General features: G+C 40.0%; 1 protein-coding gene across 2 annotated transcripts in view; it reads right to left on the bottom strand.

The window, feature by feature from the left end:
• LOC119723307 (cytoplasmic dynein 2 light intermediate chain 1-like) overlaps nt 1-19,150 on the bottom strand; it is a 73,640-nt gene extending 54,490 nt beyond the window's left edge. For both annotated transcript variants that reach the window (XM_038193854.1, XM_038193855.1), the window contains exons 1-4: nt 19,042-19,150; nt 12,815-12,998; nt 9,467-9,535; nt 8,586-8,663 (exon numbers count right to left, since the gene is read on the bottom strand). In XM_038193854.1, the coding sequence (XP_038049782.1) occupies nt 8,586-8,663; nt 9,467-9,535; nt 12,815-12,985 (318 nt within the window). In that variant the 5' untranslated portion in view covers nt 12,986-12,998; nt 19,042-19,150. The remainder of the gene's footprint in view (nt 1-8,585; nt 8,664-9,466; nt 9,536-12,814; nt 12,999-19,041) is intronic.
• Between the last annotated feature and the right edge of the window lie 1,271 nt (nt 19,151-20,421).

Genomic DNA, 20,421 nt, shown 5'->3' on the forward strand with positions numbered 1-20,421 from the left:
GTAAATTGCCAACTTGCACTTTTATTCCCAGGGTCTCTTACCAAGCACAGCGCATGATGCAATACCACGCGCGCTACTGCATTCATTATTCATGTAGCAAGGCACATGTGCGCGACTGACCACACCTCCCTTCGCCACAGCGAGCTAAGTTCCTTTCCCCATAGCATGTGTGCTTTGGCGTTCTCCGAGAGACTGCTCAGCGGCACGGAGTGTTTCTCTCCCCCGTGTGTTACCCATGAACACTAACGGGAGTTCACGGTCCAGTTTTCCAGTCCCGTACTTAGCTCGAGGGAATGGAATGTTACCCTTGCGTGGTCGCGTAACGGGGCGTGGTAAGACATCCTGTGATGTAAATAACCTGTGACACAGTAACCTTTTAGCTTGTCACTCACTCCATCAAGGTTGCTTGAGATGTTGTGTAAACACTTTTGCACTCTGATCTCACTGTTTGCACACATCTCTCTCTGTATTTGCACACTTCTCTCTCCATGTTTTCCCTTATGTAAATGCACAAGTTTCTAGTCTTTTGCACTAGGCACTCTTAGTAAACCATATATGTGACTAGTCATGTGATCCATGGAAGTTTACTATTGGTTAATTCCTAAATCAGTGCTCATGCATTATTTAATCCCGAGACTTCTACTGCCTATAAATACCGGAGGTTTTCCTCACTTTCGGCAGTGCGGCGAACCACATTACGTGAACAGCCCTTTAGAAAACCTAGATGGATTCACACATACTTTTCAACCCCAGTGGGGAGTCCTTGAGTAACCACACTTCACCCATGTCCAGCAAGATAATCCCCCTAATCACTTAAATAAACAACCTCCTGTGGACAACACAGCTGGCTGGGTGAGTGTTGGAACTACTTTCAATATGACCACATGGACATCACGACCAGCGGTAATAATCGTTCTCTGTCATTACTTTATGGAATTTAACCGTTCAAAAAAGAAAACAAAATAACATTTCACACACGTAAATAATAAGATATTTATATGAATTTATATCAAGGTATTTAGTTGCAAAATTGTAAGCTGAATCGTTCAGGCAGGATCTCTTATCACACTCATTATAGGATTAGTGGTGATAACAATCTTAATCCCCTGGGGCACACATGCACTCTCCCTTTAGAAAAGCTCCAAAAGTATGCGTGAGGACCCGACCAGTTGGTAGGTTTGGTCGGGTCGGCTCCTAAAGAGCTGGATCCGTCATGACGAAACCAATGTAGTGCGAACGAACCCTAAACCCAAAGTTGGGCGGCGAACTTATATGTTGTGCGGTAACTAGTATGATATGCGGCGAACTCGACTCTGACAGACCAATTGTTGTGCGACTCTTGTCACTACGAAGCATCCCTTCCTCGGTGGTTGAGGCGCGGTGAAGTAATAGTGCAATCACTAGTACTAGTGTTATTATGAAGCATCCTTCTCCTAGATCCCTCGAGGAGTGTGTAGAAGCTGGTGAAATAGTAATACACTAGTCCCAATGGTGCTGTGCGGTTTCGAATGGCCATTGGACTGCTAGTCTTAGCTTGAACATGTTGTGCGGTTGTCTGGTGTTCTAGCCCAGCCAGAGCTAGTTCATCCCCGTCACCACAGCGGACCGCTCCTGCTGTGGCCAGCCGGCTCCCCGTAGCCATTCCTCCCATAGTTCAGCTATGCTAGCCCGGTCTTGTCATAAACACTATTCTTGGTGCATAGTGCCTTGGTTGACCTTGGATACCCGATACGCCACATGCACACTTTGGTTCCAACTGTAGTGCGGCCTGGTACACTTGCTGGCCCCGTCCAGTTGCCGTTGCCTCCCCGGTCACCGTAGCGAACCGCTCCCCCTTCGGTCTGACCGTCGATAACCCGTACTGTGCCGGTGCCCACTCGGTTCGTATTGGTTGACATGGTTTTGCCATAGTACATAGTACATGTATAGACTTTGTAGACACCAACCTGTTATCTCTATAACGCTACCAAACTACCAAAAGGAGAAACCCTATAGGTTGATGAAATCTACACAAAGTTATGTAAAGTGAAGAGATGAATAAATCAGTGTATTGCCATGTGTGACTGTCAACCCAAAGCTCTGTTTCCCTCCAACTTATTGAATTATTGTTGACTCTAATAAATGTTTCATGAACTGCTATTAGGGAACACAACACTGGTGGCTAGCGGTGGGATACAGACTTATACACTCTGCCGATTTATGAAAAATCGTCTATCTGATTTTGTTCAAACCTTTGAACTCTGAACTCTAAGTTACACCTTAAGTAACTTCGACACAGCCATCCATTACAGCTCGACCGAGGTTATACACTTTATCTTCGTGGTGCCATACCCCTGTATACACCATGCCAAATTTTTTTCGTAAGTCGCGTAGGCTTAATGCCTCTGCAGAAGCAGATGACCTTGAGCTGTCATTCGGCTCCTTATCATTGCGGCCTGATGAAGCAGACCAGCTGGACACTCTGAAACGAGAACTTAAGAAGGCAGAAAAGCGTGCTGTTGAGGCAGAACAACGGACAGCGTCACTGCTTAAGGCAAGCACGCCCTCTATGCCATCGCCAGGAACACCCCAGTCGTCAACCGGCGTGTCACCGGGGAGTACGCACCGACCATAGTGCTCTACGGCGGACCGTGTCCTTCCGAGTCGACAACGTAATCCCCCTATCAACCCGAACCATCAAAACTGACTCTGCTGAAGTTCAAACCCCTCCAACCAAGCCGACTGATGTCCCCCCCCCCCCCCCCCCTGTGCAGTGACGTCATCTCCGACACGGTCAAGCCCGTATCCTTTGCGACAGTCCTCGTGCTGATGGCAACAATGGTAACCCTCCTACTGGTTCCTGTGTGCAGCTTAGGTAAACTCATTTGGCGCTCGTGCAGTGTGTTTACCGGCGACTTTGACGATGGACAGTTCAATAGTCGTTTAGCCATCCCTATTGGAGAAACTCCCGGACACCCCACGTCCGCCGCCATTCGGGCAACACGACCAAAACGTGCTAAAATCTCTCCTGACTCAGTGAGAACAGAAAAGAACTGCGACTCGCCTTGTGTCCCCAATAAAGATGCAGAATCCGGTTCAAGTGCCGGATCGCAAAGTGCAGAACTATCTAATCTTACTGACGAGCCAAACGACCACAGAAGTGACGGTTCAAGTGATCGTACCCCCATGGTCGCTAACACCGGTTTCAGTGCTGGACATCACTCATCTTGGGTTAACGGTTACACATCAGAAGAAATTGCTGCAATGCAACGAGCAGACCCCGGACTGAAAGTTGTAATTGATTGGTTAGACCAATCACCCCATCGACCACCATGACCGACTGAAACAGTACCACAACGATGATGTTCCCAAATGAATGACAGACTTGCAAAAGACTTTGCGCCTAAACTGTCCTCCGCTTGAGACACCGTCCATTCCTTCGACAGCCCAGAACAACAGCCCAGAACTACCTGTTGCAGTCAACGCTCCTCCCACAAAAACTGCAACGAACACTCCCCCTATCCGCCGAAGTTCTCGCACTAAGCGTTCACCAGCGAGATTCGTAGATCTTGACTAGCCCCCAAATCCGTTTTCTGTTGACCCCGCTAAGGTCAGGAATGCGGAAGTACACACTGCAATGACCGTCCATTCATAAATTCGGACGCAACAGCTGTGTTTGCGATCACAGTGTGTCTAGCCAAGGACATTGTCGCCGACACTCGTAGAACTCGAACAGTTGTACTCTTGTTTTGTTTATGTTATTTTCCTTCTTGTATTTTCCGAATTAGTAGTTTTTAGTCTCTGTAGAATTAAGTTCTATACAAGTAAGATTAGATACAAAACATCAAAAAAGTGACAGTCACCACGAACTCTAGAACTCTAGATTTTGCTCAACGAATTATGCTGTGCCCTGCGTAATTCGTGTTTTTTTTGGTGTTCACTATTCTACTTCGATCTGAACTCATGAACAGGAGTTTCTACGAGCCAACTTCAAATAACTGTATTGACTCTACTGTTTTAGTAGTTTTTAGTCTCTGTAGAATTAAGTTCTATTACAAGTAGATTAGATACAAAACATCAAAAAGTGACAGTCACCACAAACTCTAGAAGAACTCTAGATTTTGCTCAACGAATTATGCTGTGCCCTGCGTAATTCGTGTTTTTTTGGTGTTCACTATTCTACCTCGATCTGAACTCATGAACTGGAGTTTCTACAAGCCAACTTCAAATAACTGTATTGACTCTACTGTTTTCCTCTTGGTTTCAACGAGGACATTGTAAAAACTTGAGGGGGAATAGTGTTACGAACCCAGAATGCTTGATTATGGAAATCTAGCGCCCTCTGTCCATGAAGTACACAATCTTATTGTTGTCTTTTGCTGTTCCCTTATTTTACCTAATTATCGTAAATTGCCAACTTGCACTTTTATTCCCAGGGTCTCTTACCAAGCACAGCGCATGATGCAATACCACGCGCGCTACTGCATTCATTATTCATGTAGCAAGGCACATGTGCGCGACTGACCACACCTCCCTTCGCCCCAGCGAGCTAAGTTCCTTTCCCCATAGCATGTGTGCTTTGGCGTTCTCCGAGAGACTGCTCAGCGGCACGGAGTGTTTCTCTCCCCCGTGTGTTACCCATGAACACTAACGGGAGTTCACGGTCCAGTTTTCCAGTCCCGTACTTAGCTCGAGGGAATGGAATGTTACCCTTGCGTTGTCGCGTAACGGGGCGCGGTAAGACATCCTGTGATGTAAATAACCTGTGACACAGTAACCTTTTAGCTTGTCACTCACTTCATCAAGGTTGCTTGAGATGTTGTGTAAACACTTTTGCACTCTGATCTCACTGTTTGCACACATCTCTCTCTGTATTTGCACACTTCTCTCTCCATGTTTTCCCTTATGTAAATGCACACGTTTCTAGTCTCTTGCACTAGGCACTCTTAGTAAACCATGTGACTAGTCATGTGATCCTTCGACATGGAAGATTACTATTGGTTAATTCCTAAATCAGTGCTCATGCATTATTTAATCCCGAGACTTCTACTGCCTATAAATACCGGAGGTTTTCCTCACTTTCGGCAGTGCGGCGAAGAGCGAAAACAATCTTAGATACAGTGGTCCTGTTCGAAAACATATTGCCACAAAATCATGGGGGCAATGGTGGCATGTTGCTAAGATCATGTTTTCCTTTATTAGCATGCGATCCTCATGTATTAAGTTTGCCTGTCTTAAACCTCAAGTCTCTTTGGGTTGACTTGAGTTGTTGCTAATCTATTTAGTTCAAAGCGACTCTGGAAGACCAATCTGAACCGGAGTTCTTCCTGATGATTCCCGGATAACAGATCTCATGGGAAAAGATGTTTTGCAGTCAAAAACAACTAAACAAAAAGAGGAATGCAGTGATAAGGAAAGAAAAATAGAAATTAGAGAACAAATCATTACAGTCAAATTATGCCTTAAATGATTTGTGACAAGTTAAATTGAGTCCATGGGCCTTGTACCATATGAGGTGGCAAAATGCAAGGTTTAGTTGCTATACATCTCTAGTTTATATTTTGACATGATTACCTTTGCAGCATGGAAGCTTATTATTGGTAATCAATCTCTGAATGATCAGACCCCCAGCATCTGCAATTTTTTTCTCCTGCAGGCTAGTAAAGTCACTTACATTCATGCGCATTGGAACAAAGTACATATCCTGTGAGTTAAAGTTTCTTTCTTCCATTGTGTCTAATCAAGTTCTAACCGACTGTTTAACCCAATCAGACTTGTAGTTCTCTAGATATGACTTTAAAATGCACCTTTAGATGATGTCACACGACCCCTGATTATGTCATAATGACGTCACTCCTCAGGACACGTCTTCACAATGGGGTCTTTATCTTAGTTAAATTTTATGGGAATATGACTTTGTTTGCTGGATGAAAAATGTACTATGGGATTTGGGTTAGAAATGAAAACAAAAAAAATTACAAAAATTAGAACCAAAAAATAAAACAAAGGATTTTCCGCAACTATGCGGAAACGGCAACTAGACATGTCACGTGTTTGTCATGTGGACTAACACAGGGCTATTTTGGTTTTTTTTTTTTTTTCTAATGCGTATTTAATGCGATCTGAGGCAATTTCTGATCACTTTAACCAATGTTTATTTGAGGAAAAGATGGTGGTGTACTCATTGCCTGCCTTTATTGCGATGTCATATACAAAAAAAAAAAAAAATTGGTTTGGTTTGGGGGGGGGGGGCATGGCCCCCTTTGGCCCCCCCCCTGGATCCGCCCTTGTGTATACATTGTATATATATGACCTTAAATACGATGTCATATGACAGGTAATAATATCATGATGACATCATGAGGATGTCTCTTCAATTTTAATCTATTACACTCCCCAGCTACATACCAAGTTATAACCATATCTGACCTATATTTCTGCAGATATGGGCTTTAGAAAAATGCATCTTTAATGCGACTGCACATGTCATGTGATGATGTCATCATGACATAAATTTAATTATTATCTTTAACACATCCTGATCCTGGTACACACCTACATCTACATACAGATCTGTAGTTACAGCCATTTCAAACTGCACCTGTAATATGATGTCACATGACATAGATGATGACATCATCACTTCATTTTTTATTTATAACACATCTCGGTCTCAGTACGTATTTTTTTCAACCCAGTTGGACCTATGGTTCTGAAAATAAAGGCCTTTGAATGATGCCCCTGTAATGTCATATCACATGACACGTGATGACGTCATCACGACGCCACTTCAATTTTCATCTCTAAGACAGCTCAGTCTATTACAGTACGTACCATGTTTTAACCAAATCTGACTTATAGTTTTGGAGATAAAGGCCTTAGCAAAATGCACCTTTTACATGACATCCCATATGACATGATGATGATGTCATGATGACGTCGATGTTTGGCACACAGCTCATTGATGTCTCTGTCAAGTTTAAAGTCAATTGCAATCATTAAAGTGCCCACAGTGCAGGGAATCTGAAGATTAACGTGTACAAATGCTATGGACAGAAGTCTGAAAAAGAATGAAAACTAGAGCTGTATGTCTGTTTGAAAACAGAACATAGGGGTTTTTCGCATTTTACAAATGTTTATGTTTTGTTGGTCCTTTTGCAGTCACTTTTTAGAGTACTTCATGCAGTTAAAGGTTGTTCAAAATGCTTAGAATTTCAACTGATGACATCATGGTGACATCATTTCGGATTTTGCATGTATACAACATGTAGTACCATTATCCAGCTATCCACCTAGTTTCATGACGATCGGACCTTCCCTTATACCCGTTTTAAAAAATCACGCTTTTGATGATGTCATGATGACGTCACACACTTTTCAAAATTTTGTGCAAATACTTGTTACTTAACAAACCAAATACAACAAGAATTTTGTATTGTGCATGTTGCGTTCGTGAGGTATGGCTGCAAAGTCCAAAAATTCAAAAAATCATAGAAAATGGCACCATGATGTCATCATGACGTCATCTCATTTTGTTCCTATAACAGATCCCGGTCTACCCGCATATCGAGTTTCAACCCAATGAATGGAAGTGTGCAATTTTGGAAGCAGAATAAAATTTTAAGTATTAAAAAAATCATAGAAAATCAAACGATGACATCTTCGTGACATCACTTCGGACTTTGCATACTAGTACCATTATCTACCTACCCACCAAGTTTCATGACGATCGGACCTTGCCTTATAAGTGTTTTAAAAAATCACATTTTTGATGACGTCATGATGACGTCACACATTTTTCAAAATTTTGTGCAATTACCTATTTATTACCTAACGAACCGAATACAAAAAGAATTTTGAATTTTGCATTCTTGAGATATGGCTAAAAGGTAAAAAAATTCAAATATTCAAATCCACTGCAGAATAGAGGAAACATTCATTGCAACAGTTTTGGAACCAAGATAATGAAGTTCGCTGGTGTTAAATGCACTGGAAAAGTCAGTGCACAAAGTCCTAGCAAATGCTTTGGGTGAGTCCGGGTGGCTATGAAGTATATTAATTTAAGGTATTGCAACATTGCATTTTCGACCCCTTAAAGAAATTAACTATTGTTTTGGCGTAAAGAGGTGTAATGACTCCCACTATTCATGTAGTTGCTCACTATATTAAGAAATCTCATTCGTTTTGGATGGAAAAGGTGGTTTGAAGACATTGCAATTACTCATATTTATTGAAGCTTCACTCAGACATATTATTCGACATTGAATGTGTGGAGATGACTAGTCTCATTTTAGGGCTTGATCATATTATGGACTCACCACAAATTTACAATTCATACTCGTGTATGCAAAAACAGCCTATGAATCATGGAGCTTTGTTCGTACATGAAATTGAACATTAACTTGACTGCACATGGACAAACTAAGCACAAACATTTTAAAATAAAATGTGGAAAAGTCCTATGTTCTTTTTATCGAACAGACTTATGTCTGGAGATGATTGATTGATGATTGATATTGTTTCACTTTTATGCATTAATTTAAATTTACTTTGTTATGGATTCTAAGTGAAAGTCAATCTGAATATGTGATTACTTCTTTTCTTACCTGTAAAGAAGCTCCATAATGGTGTGCAACAAATCTTAATGTTCTACCGATTATCTTCCGTTTCTCCGAGTCAAAATCCTGAAACCCATCAGAAAATACAATTCACTGAACGGATATTAGGGTTGGTACATTCATTTTTACCTTTCATTTACATTAAAATTCAGCTTATTTTGACCGAATGGTAACCTCAGATGTACATGTCAATTGATTCTGCCCCCACATGAGTAATAAATGATGAAATGTTAAAAACATTTTTCACATAACCATTTCTAATTTCCTTACAGGTCCATATTATCCTCACTATTGCTGTTTCTTGAGATTTGAGTTTCACTCAATGTGCCATTTAGAATGAGACACAGAGAATAATCAAGTGGAAACAACCAAATATTCCCTACCAAATATACATACCAATTGTAAATTGTTTTCCTAAAAACCTAATAAAACAAAAAAAAATTCAACCTAAATTCAACAACACCAAGGCCAAAAAAAAAAGTCTCCGGTTTCTGGTATGGAGCTTGCCCCAAAAGTGGTGCAGCGACGCGGCTTTTTTTTTTTTTTTACCTGTTTTTTTTTTTTTTGCTTCAAATGTCGGCTGATGACTGCAAATGGTGCCCGACTAAACTTAGTGCAAATATATGGGAGTCCAGAGAGGCCACAAAAAGCTTATTCTCGATCATAACCCCATCTAAAAACACGTTAAAATTGTGCAGCAGCAGGATTCCAGTCAAACCAGTGAGTTTGGCGGTTTTGAGACATCATCTTGTATTGAAAAAAAAACCTTTTTCATTTTGCCGACGCGCATGGCTACGGCGACGCGCGCGCATACCAGAAACCGGAGACTTTTTTTTTTGGCCTAAAGTACACAAGATATTATAACTTGCCTGGAAAACATCATACTTCATGCCCACAATGACTAAAGGTAACAGAAATGGATCAATCATCTCCAGGTCCTGTTAATATAGAAGAAAAGAAAACCACACATTTCAATATATAGAAATATGCAAGTGGATTGGTGTAGAATATACTTCTTGCTGTTCCACATTAATTGCTTCATTAGCTGCTTTGGTCATCAGCCAAAGAAGCTCATGTTTCATTAAGATGTTTTCTTTCTTTTCCTTCTTTTTGTTCCCTCAAAATCCCATAGATATTGTACAGGTGATAAGGGTGCATATTTTAATAATATACTGGTATCTACAGAACCATAGGTTCGATTGGGTTGAAACGTTGCACATACATAGTCAGGGACGTGATATTGAAAATTCCTGAAAAATCAACACTGCAAGTTATAATTGTAAATTGCTGTAAGTCACAATCTAAGGGTAGGTTTAAAACCTTCCAATGTTTCGTGGCAATAAGCAAAATTGAACATGCCACCTGCAGCACACTTAAAATTTGGTTGACCAAGCCACAGCTTTAAAACATCATGCACAGCATGTACAATGTACATTACGACCTTCATTCTCGCCAGAAGAGGGCGGTACATAACTTTAATGGTTGCATGCATAGGCAGCATAAAGAGCAACACAGAGTCTGATCCTGTAGTCAGACTCCCTATTATCGCGACTGGTGACTTCATCGATTACCGGTATGTCTGTGGCGTATATTGCAGCCACTGCCAGAAACATCGGGGCAAACCCCTTCTCTCAGCAATAAGTGTTACTGGCTTCTTTAACGTGCATTATACAACACAAGGGATCTACGGCTTTACGTCCCATCTGAAGGACGAAGCAATAATGGTAAAGTGCCTTGCTCAAGAGCACAAGCACCATGTTCCCACAGTCAGACTTCGAACCCATGTACCACGTTCGGGGATACACGGTTCCAGATTTCGGACCCGAGGGGAAATCTCGGGCCCAATACGCGGCAAAATTAAAATGTAAAACAGTATTGGGCCCCAAGATTTTCCCATCGGGTCCGAAATCTAGAACCGTGTATCCCCGAACGTGTCCTTAAACAATATATGAGACTCAATTACGCGGGTACCATACTAGACCGCAAATGTCGCGTTGAGGAAAACTCCATTCAAGATTGAAAAAAAAATTATATTCAAACACATTTTTTGTTATCACTTGCTGGGTTTGCTCTTACGAAAATGCATGATTCAGAGAGATCACAACCTGATTATTTATGCAAACCATTTTTTACGTTTGGCAAAATTCATCTTCACAGTCAAATTTGTCATGAAAATTATCCTTTTCTCAATGATCACTGAAACGGAGCATCTGTATTTGAGTTTAAATTTTAAGCTTACATTCCAAACCAGATATGATTTCTGTTTCCTTGCGGACCATGTGGACAAAATTTTGAGCGTCGCATAATGCAATCCGACCGTTCGTGATTCGAAACGAAGCCTGAGCGAGTGACGGGAATTGTAAATTTACAACACAGATATATTTTACAGAATTTCCTACATTATTTCGCTTTTCAACGAGAAAAAAGCATCTCTAAACTGGAATACAAGAGTAATGAATCAGTCTTAACGACCGTTTCAAACCTTGCAGAGTCATGACCTTGATGACGCGCAGGTCACTGGTCATGGAAAATCCAACCAATCAGATCGTGAATTCATCAGAGTATCCCAGCATCCTGTTTGCAGGGCAGTAGGTACGAGCGAATACGTCCCCACGCAGATTCGGTGTCAGCTATTTTTTTTAAGCGAACGAAAGACTAGATCCCATGCAATTCACGCCTGTTATAATACCTTGAAAATTAAAATGAATAAAATATCAATATATCAATAATATCGATATAAAAAAAACGATATAGCGGTATTGGCCAAAATACGATATCGACGGTGCCTACCGAGCAGGACCGCAAGTGTGACACAGTTGAGCGCTGCATGCAAAGAATGAGACTGGTATCCTCCAGAGAAAAGTACTTCACGATAGACTGCAAAGAATTCCCATAGTACGGCACATATATTGGTGTGTGAAAAGTCCACCGGGAACACTGTATAAAATTCAACTGGGTGTATCAGGAAATATGTGAAGAAAATTCTGTATCTCATCCGGGAACCTCGATCGTGCCTGTGACGTGATGACCATTTAGCGTTGCCTAAAACGTGATGACTGGTGAGCTTGGTGGTGACCGTGCTGAGCTGGTCGAATTACGGACTGACCCAGTGGTGTTCAACGCCAAGTCCCGGCCGTCTCGCAAGCAATTTTGATCTTGAAACAACCTCTCACTCTGTTGCTTGTATGTGCTCTCGTGGCTATCGAAGATGTGCGGGTTGAGCTTGACAGCTTTCTTTTTCATTTAGGCGACATATGCCGATGTTGTCAGCACAGTGAAATACGGCTTTCATGTGTTAAATTCACACGATGTGCACGCTACACGTCGGGTAAAATAAAACTAGGACAAGCCTAAATTGTAGTACAGGGCCTTATGGTTGCAGGCCAGTAAATCGGTCCAAAATCGCCTACACTGGCCAAATCACGATTTGCATGCCCTCAAATTCTTCGTTATTTGAGCATATTGTGGACCATGAACTTGAGGGTTTGTAAAAAATATGGGTGGAAGCCGTGCACAGGGCTGTGAGCTTGTAGTTCTGTGCAATTTGGATGAAATTGGAACCCTAACAGTGCTTTATTTTGCAATGGAGTGTAGTCATCGTTTTAATTAGCTTTAAATCAAATGGCTTTAATTTAATGTGTGTCTCAAATACCTTGGAGAGTATTTTTCCTGAATTTTTGAAGTGGCCTGGGGGCATTTATCATTGGAGTCTATGGCAGTTTATTTACTGGTCTACAAGCTTTATGATGGACATGTGGTGGGAGCAGAGGGTGTGGCATGGGCGCCTTTTTATTCAGCGAGGTTCGTGCGCTTGTCTGCTTATATACAAATGTAGGTAAACATTGGTAAGGTGTGTTCAGTAATGGAACTACAATTCTGGGGGCTTTTCCTGCATGAAAAAGTGAAGTCATTTCTCATGTAACTTTGAAACAAAATCCTGACACTTGAGCATTTTACATTCAGAACTTGGAACATTGTTTACGTAAATTTTGAAAATGGTGACCCTTACAAAAAGGAAGTTGAAACAGCACCCTTAAGAGTCCACTTTCTGATTATGAAAGAACTATTGTCTTATGATGTGCACCATTTCTTTGTCATTAAATCATTTTTGTGGAAGACTGTTAAACTGGTTATTAACAACCTGTCAGCACACGAAAGGGTTAAAAGAAAAATTAAACATAATACTAGACCTGATACATTGTACATAATATACTTACAGGATGATCCCCAAATCGTTCCCTTGATCTAGTCATGATTTCTTCTTGAACGTCTGGACAAGCAGTTAACAGTTTAGTCATGACGTTTTCAATTCTTTTACGTGCAGCTTTAAGAAGAACCTCCATGGTTACCCACAGTTCATGAGGATGAGAGAGATCTAGAACCAGCATAATTGATGAAGAGCTGACAGAAAGAAACAAAAAACACAAACAAGATTTAACTAGACATATGTTTGTGGACAAATAGGGCTGTTTCGGCATTATGTTACAGACTGATAGGTAATGCAGGTGTAGTAAAAAGAAAATGCAAATGTAGATTTAGGCCTATAGGCTGTAGAAAATGCAGCTTTAATGTGAGTGAGATGTCATGTCAAGACGTCATCATGACGTCAGTTGGATTTATGTATACGACATGGCGGCTTAGGTTCATACCAAGCTACAACCAAATTGGATAGTATTGTGCTGCAGACAGACCATATAATAGAATAATGGCCATTTAATGTTTAATACGTAAAACTCCAATTGTAGCAGGTCTTCATTCAATGTTTCTCCCCAGTCATAAATTGTAAAGAGTTTTCTTGTAGTGATTTATTTTATTCATTACCCCTCAAAGCTGGCGATGCGGGCTTAGTTCGTATTAATGTGCTCAATTATAAGTGTATAGGGGTGTTTACAAAATAAAGGAAACTGAGAGCAATCTAAGATGGCATTGGCGGAAGTCAACAAAAGGCGAAATGCCAAAGATCAGTATTTAAAACCAATGCAATCACATGTGTCTGGAGCATGCACTGGAAGGGTATGTTTTGGCAGTATTACCCACCGTATTTGGAAAAAGTTTAATTTTCTCCACATGCCACACGCTTGTGGTCAATTTCTAAGCCTTTTTATCGTTTTTTTTCTTCAATTTTTGCAGTCAAACTTACATGCAGTTGTTGCGTCATTTGAATTTGTCATATAGCTTTGACCTTAAATCCGATTAATATAATTAAGAAAATTGACTTTAGCATTTCTGTTCGTGAGATGTGCAATTTGTGAAAGCAGAATAAAATTATAAATATCTAAAAATTATAAAAACCAAACGATGATGTCATCGTGACGTCACTTTAAACTTTGTATACTAGTACCATTATTTACCTACCCGCTAAGTTTCATGACAGTCAGACCTTTCCTTATTTGTATTTTGAAAAATCGCATTTTTATGACGTCATAATGATGTCAGATATTTTTTTTCAAATTTTGTGCAAATACCTTTTACCTAACAGACCAAATACACAAAGAATTTTGAATTTTGCATGTTACGTTCATGAGATATGGCTAAAAGGTCAAAAACTTCAAATAGTCATATAAAATCTCCGGATGACGTCATCATGGCGTCACCTAATTTTTTTTACCTATAACACATACCAAGTTTCAACCCAATCAGACTTACAGTTCTGTAGATATAGGACTTCATAATATGCACGTAAATTTTCAAAAATAAATTTAAACAAGTCAGGTGTGTTTACAAACACAAATGCCCCGCAACCGTGACTGTTCCCATGACATAACACCACTCTTTTAACATCAACTTACATGTACCTTGGTCACATGGAACGTTCATTAATTGACAGCATTAGTGTCTTCTGTAGGTTTTATATGAATTAATCCCTAATCCCTATGATCTCAGAATAAATACAAGATTTCTATTGTTTTAGCCACTGTGACCTTGACCCTTGACCATTCGGCCCCAAATGCAATAGGCTTCTTAGGACTGCCAAGGGCAATCCACAAACCAAATTTGAAGTTCATATGTAAAGTATATCTCAAGTTATCACGCTGACAAAATTTCTATTGTTTCAGCCACTGTGACCTTGACCCTTGACCTTTCGCCCTAAATGCAATAGGCTTCTTAGGATTACCAAGAACAATACACAAACCAAATTTGAAGTTCATATGTAAAGTATTTCTCAAGTTATCGCGCTGACAAAATTTCTTTTGTTTTAGCCACTGTGAACTTGACCCTTGACCTTTTGGCCCCAAATGCAATAGGCTTCTTAGGATTACCAAGAACAATCCACAAACCAAATTTGAAGTTCATATGTTAAGTATTTCTCAAGTTATCGCGCTGACAAGATTTCTATTGTTTTAGCCACTGTGAACTTGACCCTTGACCTTTCGGCCCCAAATGCAATAGGCTTCTTAGGATTACCAAGAACAATCCACAAACCAAATTTGAAGTTCATATGTTAAGTATTTCTCAAGTTATCGCGCTGACAAGATTTCTATTGTTTTAGCCACTGTGAACTTGACCCTTGACCTTTCGGCCCCAAATGCAATAGGCTTCTTAGGATTACCAAGAACAATCCACAAACCAAATTTGAAGTTCATATGTTAAGTATTTCTCAAGTTATCGCGCTGACACGATTTATCCGGACACACACACCCACCCACCCACACACACACCCACACACCCACCCACCCACCCACCCACCCACCCACCCACGGAAGGACAAGGCGGAAACAGTATGCCCCTTCGGCTTCGCCGCGGGGCATAAAAAAATTAGGTGATGACGTCATCATGACGTCATAGTCTTGGCATAATTTTTGTATGAGGGTCTTCCTTGGCTGTAACATTGATGACGATTCCAGATCGCCAAGTTATAGAAATGGTGGCTTGAAAACGTGTACAAAGTCAATGGGCTAACACATGTACAAAGTTAACGGGCTAAAAAAAAATCCCACTGCAGAAAAATTGCACCTTTAAATTTGTAATTTGTCTTTGAACTGAAACATTTTTATGAAATATTACTTGATATTCTGACCCTTAGGAATATGTTCAATCGAATGACAGCGCGAAAGAAAACACGATTTCTCATTCCTTCTTATAGTAATTCTCGGCTGAAGTTCAGAACTACTCAGTAAGATATCAGTGTTGTATAGGAAAAGACTTGTGGAAAATCCCACTGCAGAAAAACTGCACCTTTAAATACGTAGCATAGGGCTTTTTGGCATTATGATTTTTTATTATACGTCCCTGACTATGCGCATGTATGAACATAAAATATGTCAAAGTTAGCCGAAAATCGGCTAAAACGGTCACTGTGATGTGGACAGGATTTGACCTCGGCAACACGTGCTCTGCAGGCTGACTGACATACGATGTATGTGCGTAACGTACGTGTATGTACATATAGACGTTCTGTGCATGTTTTAGAGCAGAGGTATTGTCAACCTGAAGTTTTAAGCGTGCGCAGGGCATGTCCGAGTTCGCTTATTGCCTCGAAGCTTTCAAATGTTTTAGACCTACCCTTAAATCGACAATTAAAGTAAAAACTACCGGTAACATAAAAACTGCCATGGTTGATTTTTCAGGAATTTTCAAATGAAAAAGGGTCTTTTTATTATAACTTCCGGTCTGATGACGTCATTCGCCTAAAACTTCGCACACGTCTTAAGTGGATCAAGGTCATCATATACACCAATATTTAGGCGATTCCAACAAACTTCGCAACAGACATCTATTCAAAATACATTTTTGCAAATGTTCAACCTGTCGCTAGAGGGCGCTCGAAGATTGCATGACGTCATTGGTAAATGATTTGAAGAATACTTTTAGCCAAGAGACTAACACCGTTAAAAGCAAGTTCATATCTATTACCATTTTCAAATAATAAGCCACTTCCGGTTTTGGCATTTTTCGACCGGAAGCAAGGGTCACGTGATTGCACGCACACTGAATGAAATACTGAAAGACCTCAACCTACTCTACCACTTGCTGGTAACAGAATGCTGCGGACGCGTACGATTGATTTCTTTTGCATTTTTAAATATTAAAAGTGTCACAATTTAATTGCCTATAAATACACACCGGATGACGTCATCATGACGTCATCATTACACAATGTTGTTTGAATTAGGGTCTTTGCTTGGACAAAGATTGGAACAAATGAATTACTGGCAAAGAGTCAAAAATGCCCATTGAAAATCGACATTTTTTTTTGTATTTCTGTGTACAAAGTATATGGGAAAAATTAAATATTCAAAATTCTATAATAAATCATTCGATGACGTCACCATGACGTCAATCTTCGGGGCACATCTTCAGATGCTGGTCTAAGTGTGTGCCGAGTATAAAGTCAATCGGATTGATTTTATTGCCCAAAGTGCCTTCCACTGTAAAAACGTGTACAAATGCTATGGGGAATGGCTGAAAAAGAAGGAAAAAAAAAAAAGAAAAAAAAAATCTTAACGAAAACAAAGGCTGATTCGGCAAAAGTGCCGAAACAGCCAATTATGTTTGTGTACTAACATACGGCTGTTTCTGCAATTTTATTGTATGTTTATATGTCAGGTAAGACTGATATGACGTGTGGTAGAGTGATCAGGACCAATACAGTTCTGTAGATATTGGCCTTCAAAATATACACATTTAATATGCTGTCCCATATCACTAAATAACGTCATCATGAGCTCATTTCAATTTTCATTTATAACACATCCCAATCTAGGTACATACCAACTTTCAACCCAATCAGACATGTTGTCCTATAGATATAGGCCTTCAAAATATGTACTTTTAATGTACTTTTGATGAGGTCACTGTGACGTCACTTAAAGTTTCATCCTGGTCTAGATACCAAATTTCAACCCAATCAGACTGGTAGTTCTGTATACATTGTCCTTCAAAATATGCAGTTTTTAATATGAAATCGCATGTCACGTGATGATGTCATCATGACGTCACGTAAATGTTCATCTCTAACACATCCCGGTTTAGGTACATACCAAGTTTCAACCCAATCAGACAGGTAGTTCTGTAGATATTGATCTTCAAAATATGCACTTTTAATATGAGTCACATTTTACATGATGACGTCATCGTGACGTCACTTCAATTTTCATATATAACACAACCCGGTTTAGGTACATACCAAGTTTCAACCCAATCAGACCTGCAGTTCTGGAGATATAGACCTTTAAAATATGCACCTATAATTCTAAGTCATGTGACTTGCGATGACGTCAATGTTCGGCACACATCTTCAGGTGCTGGTCTAAGGTGTGCCGAGTATAAAGGCAAATCGGATTAATTTTAGTGCCGGTAACACAAAAAAAACGTGTTCAAATGCTAAGGGCAATGACTTAAAAATAAACTGGAGGTTGTGGTTGTGAACAACCACAGAGCTGTTCCCAGTTTTGATTGTCTATTGGACCGTAAACAAAATGATTTAATGATTTGGTGTGCCCAAATGATTTGGTGTTCCTATTAAAACCCTTATGGGAAATCATGTGAACACGATAACAATGTGGTATTAAGCTCAGCAAACAAAAACGGGGGAAAATGAGCTTGCTGTTCGTAAACTGGGCTTAAATTAGGAGAAGGGTCGCCTAACGTGGGATACCTGAATAAGTTCAAGAAACACCCCCCCCCCAAAAAAAAACCCAAAAAACATGTTTGTAATAATTATGTCAGTGTCAAAATATTTTCTTTCCCGTTAATTTTCTTTCTAATCATTTAGAGAATGTCCTTGAACTGTTTCAAGTCTCTCACGTTAGGCAACCCTTCACTAATTAGGCTAATTAACAGACACCTTGTTTTCCCGTTTTTGTTTGCTGGGCTAAATGTCACAATGTTATCATCGTCACATGAATTTCTGTAAGGTTTTAATAGGGTTACTGTGCCAGTAAGCAACTAGGTGAATTTGAAGCTCATCAATACTGATGTTTGGCAAGACTTCTTGAAGATATATGGAGACAAAGTAAAATGCGCCCAACTTTGGGGTATAATAGGAGCCATTTTGGATTGTTACTATATACTAATAGTTATTCAGTCGCTTATATGCGTTAGAAAATGTTGTTGAAGTAAGGATGTGAAGTAGAATCACCAAAATAAAATTTTCAAAAAAATAAAAAAATAAAAGATATTCCCAAATAAGGGCAAAAATATACTACACGGCAGGTATTAAAGATTTATGCAAATTAGGTATACAATGTATTTAGGGTCAAAATTAATGGTGGCATCCACCAACATGTTGTTTGTTATGGTTCAAAGAAAGGATCTAGCATGGATGCCAGCTATTACCAAAAAATAAAGTGAAATTATTCTCCAGGGTACTTTTCCACATTTGGCTGGCCTACTATTTCAGCACGGATGTGCAAATGCCCTTTTCAAAAGATTTTAACCCCCCCCCCCAATAAAAAAAGACTGTGCTACGCCCCTGTGAGGGGGTTAAATAAATTATACTCACAGAATATTGTCTTCTTTTATGGGTACCTCTACGAGCTCAGACAGAAATGTACCACCTCCAAGTTCCCAAATATGTGCAACATCCTTTGTCTGTAATCATAAGTGGAAACAAAATGTAACACAGATTGAAGGCATGTAGGAACATTCTTAAATATCTGGGGAAAAAAGATACTGATTTACTAGAGAAAAAAAAATTCTGAAAGTGGAGATAGGGCATGTACAAAATATTGTGCAAAATCGTTGTGTAAAATTGTATTTTTGGAAGAAAATTACAATCACTTCAGATGATTTTCAAAGGTGCGTATGCAAGCACACTCTTATAAATTTTGAAAATATTGTTTAAGAGCAACCAAAATAGAATGTGGTGTTTCCACAATAGCCACTTTAAAACAGTAGATAAGATCAATTCCTCAATTCAATATGAACAACTAGAGATCTACAAGTACATTTGTTAAGCGCAGAGTTCAGGCTCGCAAATTTTTTAAGTCATTGTCCACTTTTTAAAGTTGTGAATGTGACCTTGACCTTTGACCACAAAACCAATCCTAACTTGCCTGTATCCAAGGGCAATCCCCTTCTAAAGTTAAACCCAAATCACATTTCTAACTAAGTTATCATCCGACAACCATTCATCTTAAACTCACCATTGTGACCTTGACCTTTGACCTTTTGACACTTAAACCACACCAACTTGCATACTTCTGAGTTAAGCGCAGAGTTCAGGCTCGCAAATTTTTTAAGTCATTGTCCACTTTTTAAAGTTGTGAATGTGACCTTGACCTTTGACCACAAAACCAATCCTAACTTGCCTGTATCCAAGGGCAATCCCCTTCTAAAGTTATAATCCCAAACAACATTTCTAACTCAAGTTGTCATCTGAAAACTAAGCTGCCGGGAAGGATGGATGGACGAACGGTCTAGCCAGACGGAATTGTGGGGTGATAGCATTGTGTTCCCATTATCCCTTTTTCTAAAGATTCTCTTCTGGGGTGTTGTTTTTCTATTGTGAAAATAGTGGGGTGATGTGTCCTGAAAGGAACATCACCCCACAAGGGGGTATTTTCAGAACGGACAAACTACTAGACGGACAGACGCCGTAGGCAATGACGATACCCCTCCAGTGAAACAATTTCTTTTAATCTGAAATTCATAAATACCTAAGGCAGTTTACCCATTCCCATTGGTAGAGAGCCGTCACATGGCCAGTCATTGTCCAAAATTTACACTTCACCAGCGCAGCTGCATTTTGCGCGATATCGCACAGTACGTGCGATGCTCTTGCCAGTCTCCTTATAAAGTAAGGAGTTGTAGAGGGACATACCCTCGGCTTCGCCTCGGGTAATTATCAGCATTCCATAGACTCCAATAAATCTTAAACATA

The sequence above is a fragment of the Patiria miniata genome, unplaced genomic scaffold, assembly GCF_015706575.1.
Source record: "Patiria miniata isolate m_02_andy unplaced genomic scaffold, ASM1570657v1 HiC_scaffold_17, whole genome shotgun sequence".
In the NCBI taxonomy this organism is placed as follows: domain Eukaryota; kingdom Metazoa; phylum Echinodermata; class Asteroidea; order Valvatida; family Asterinidae; genus Patiria; species Patiria miniata.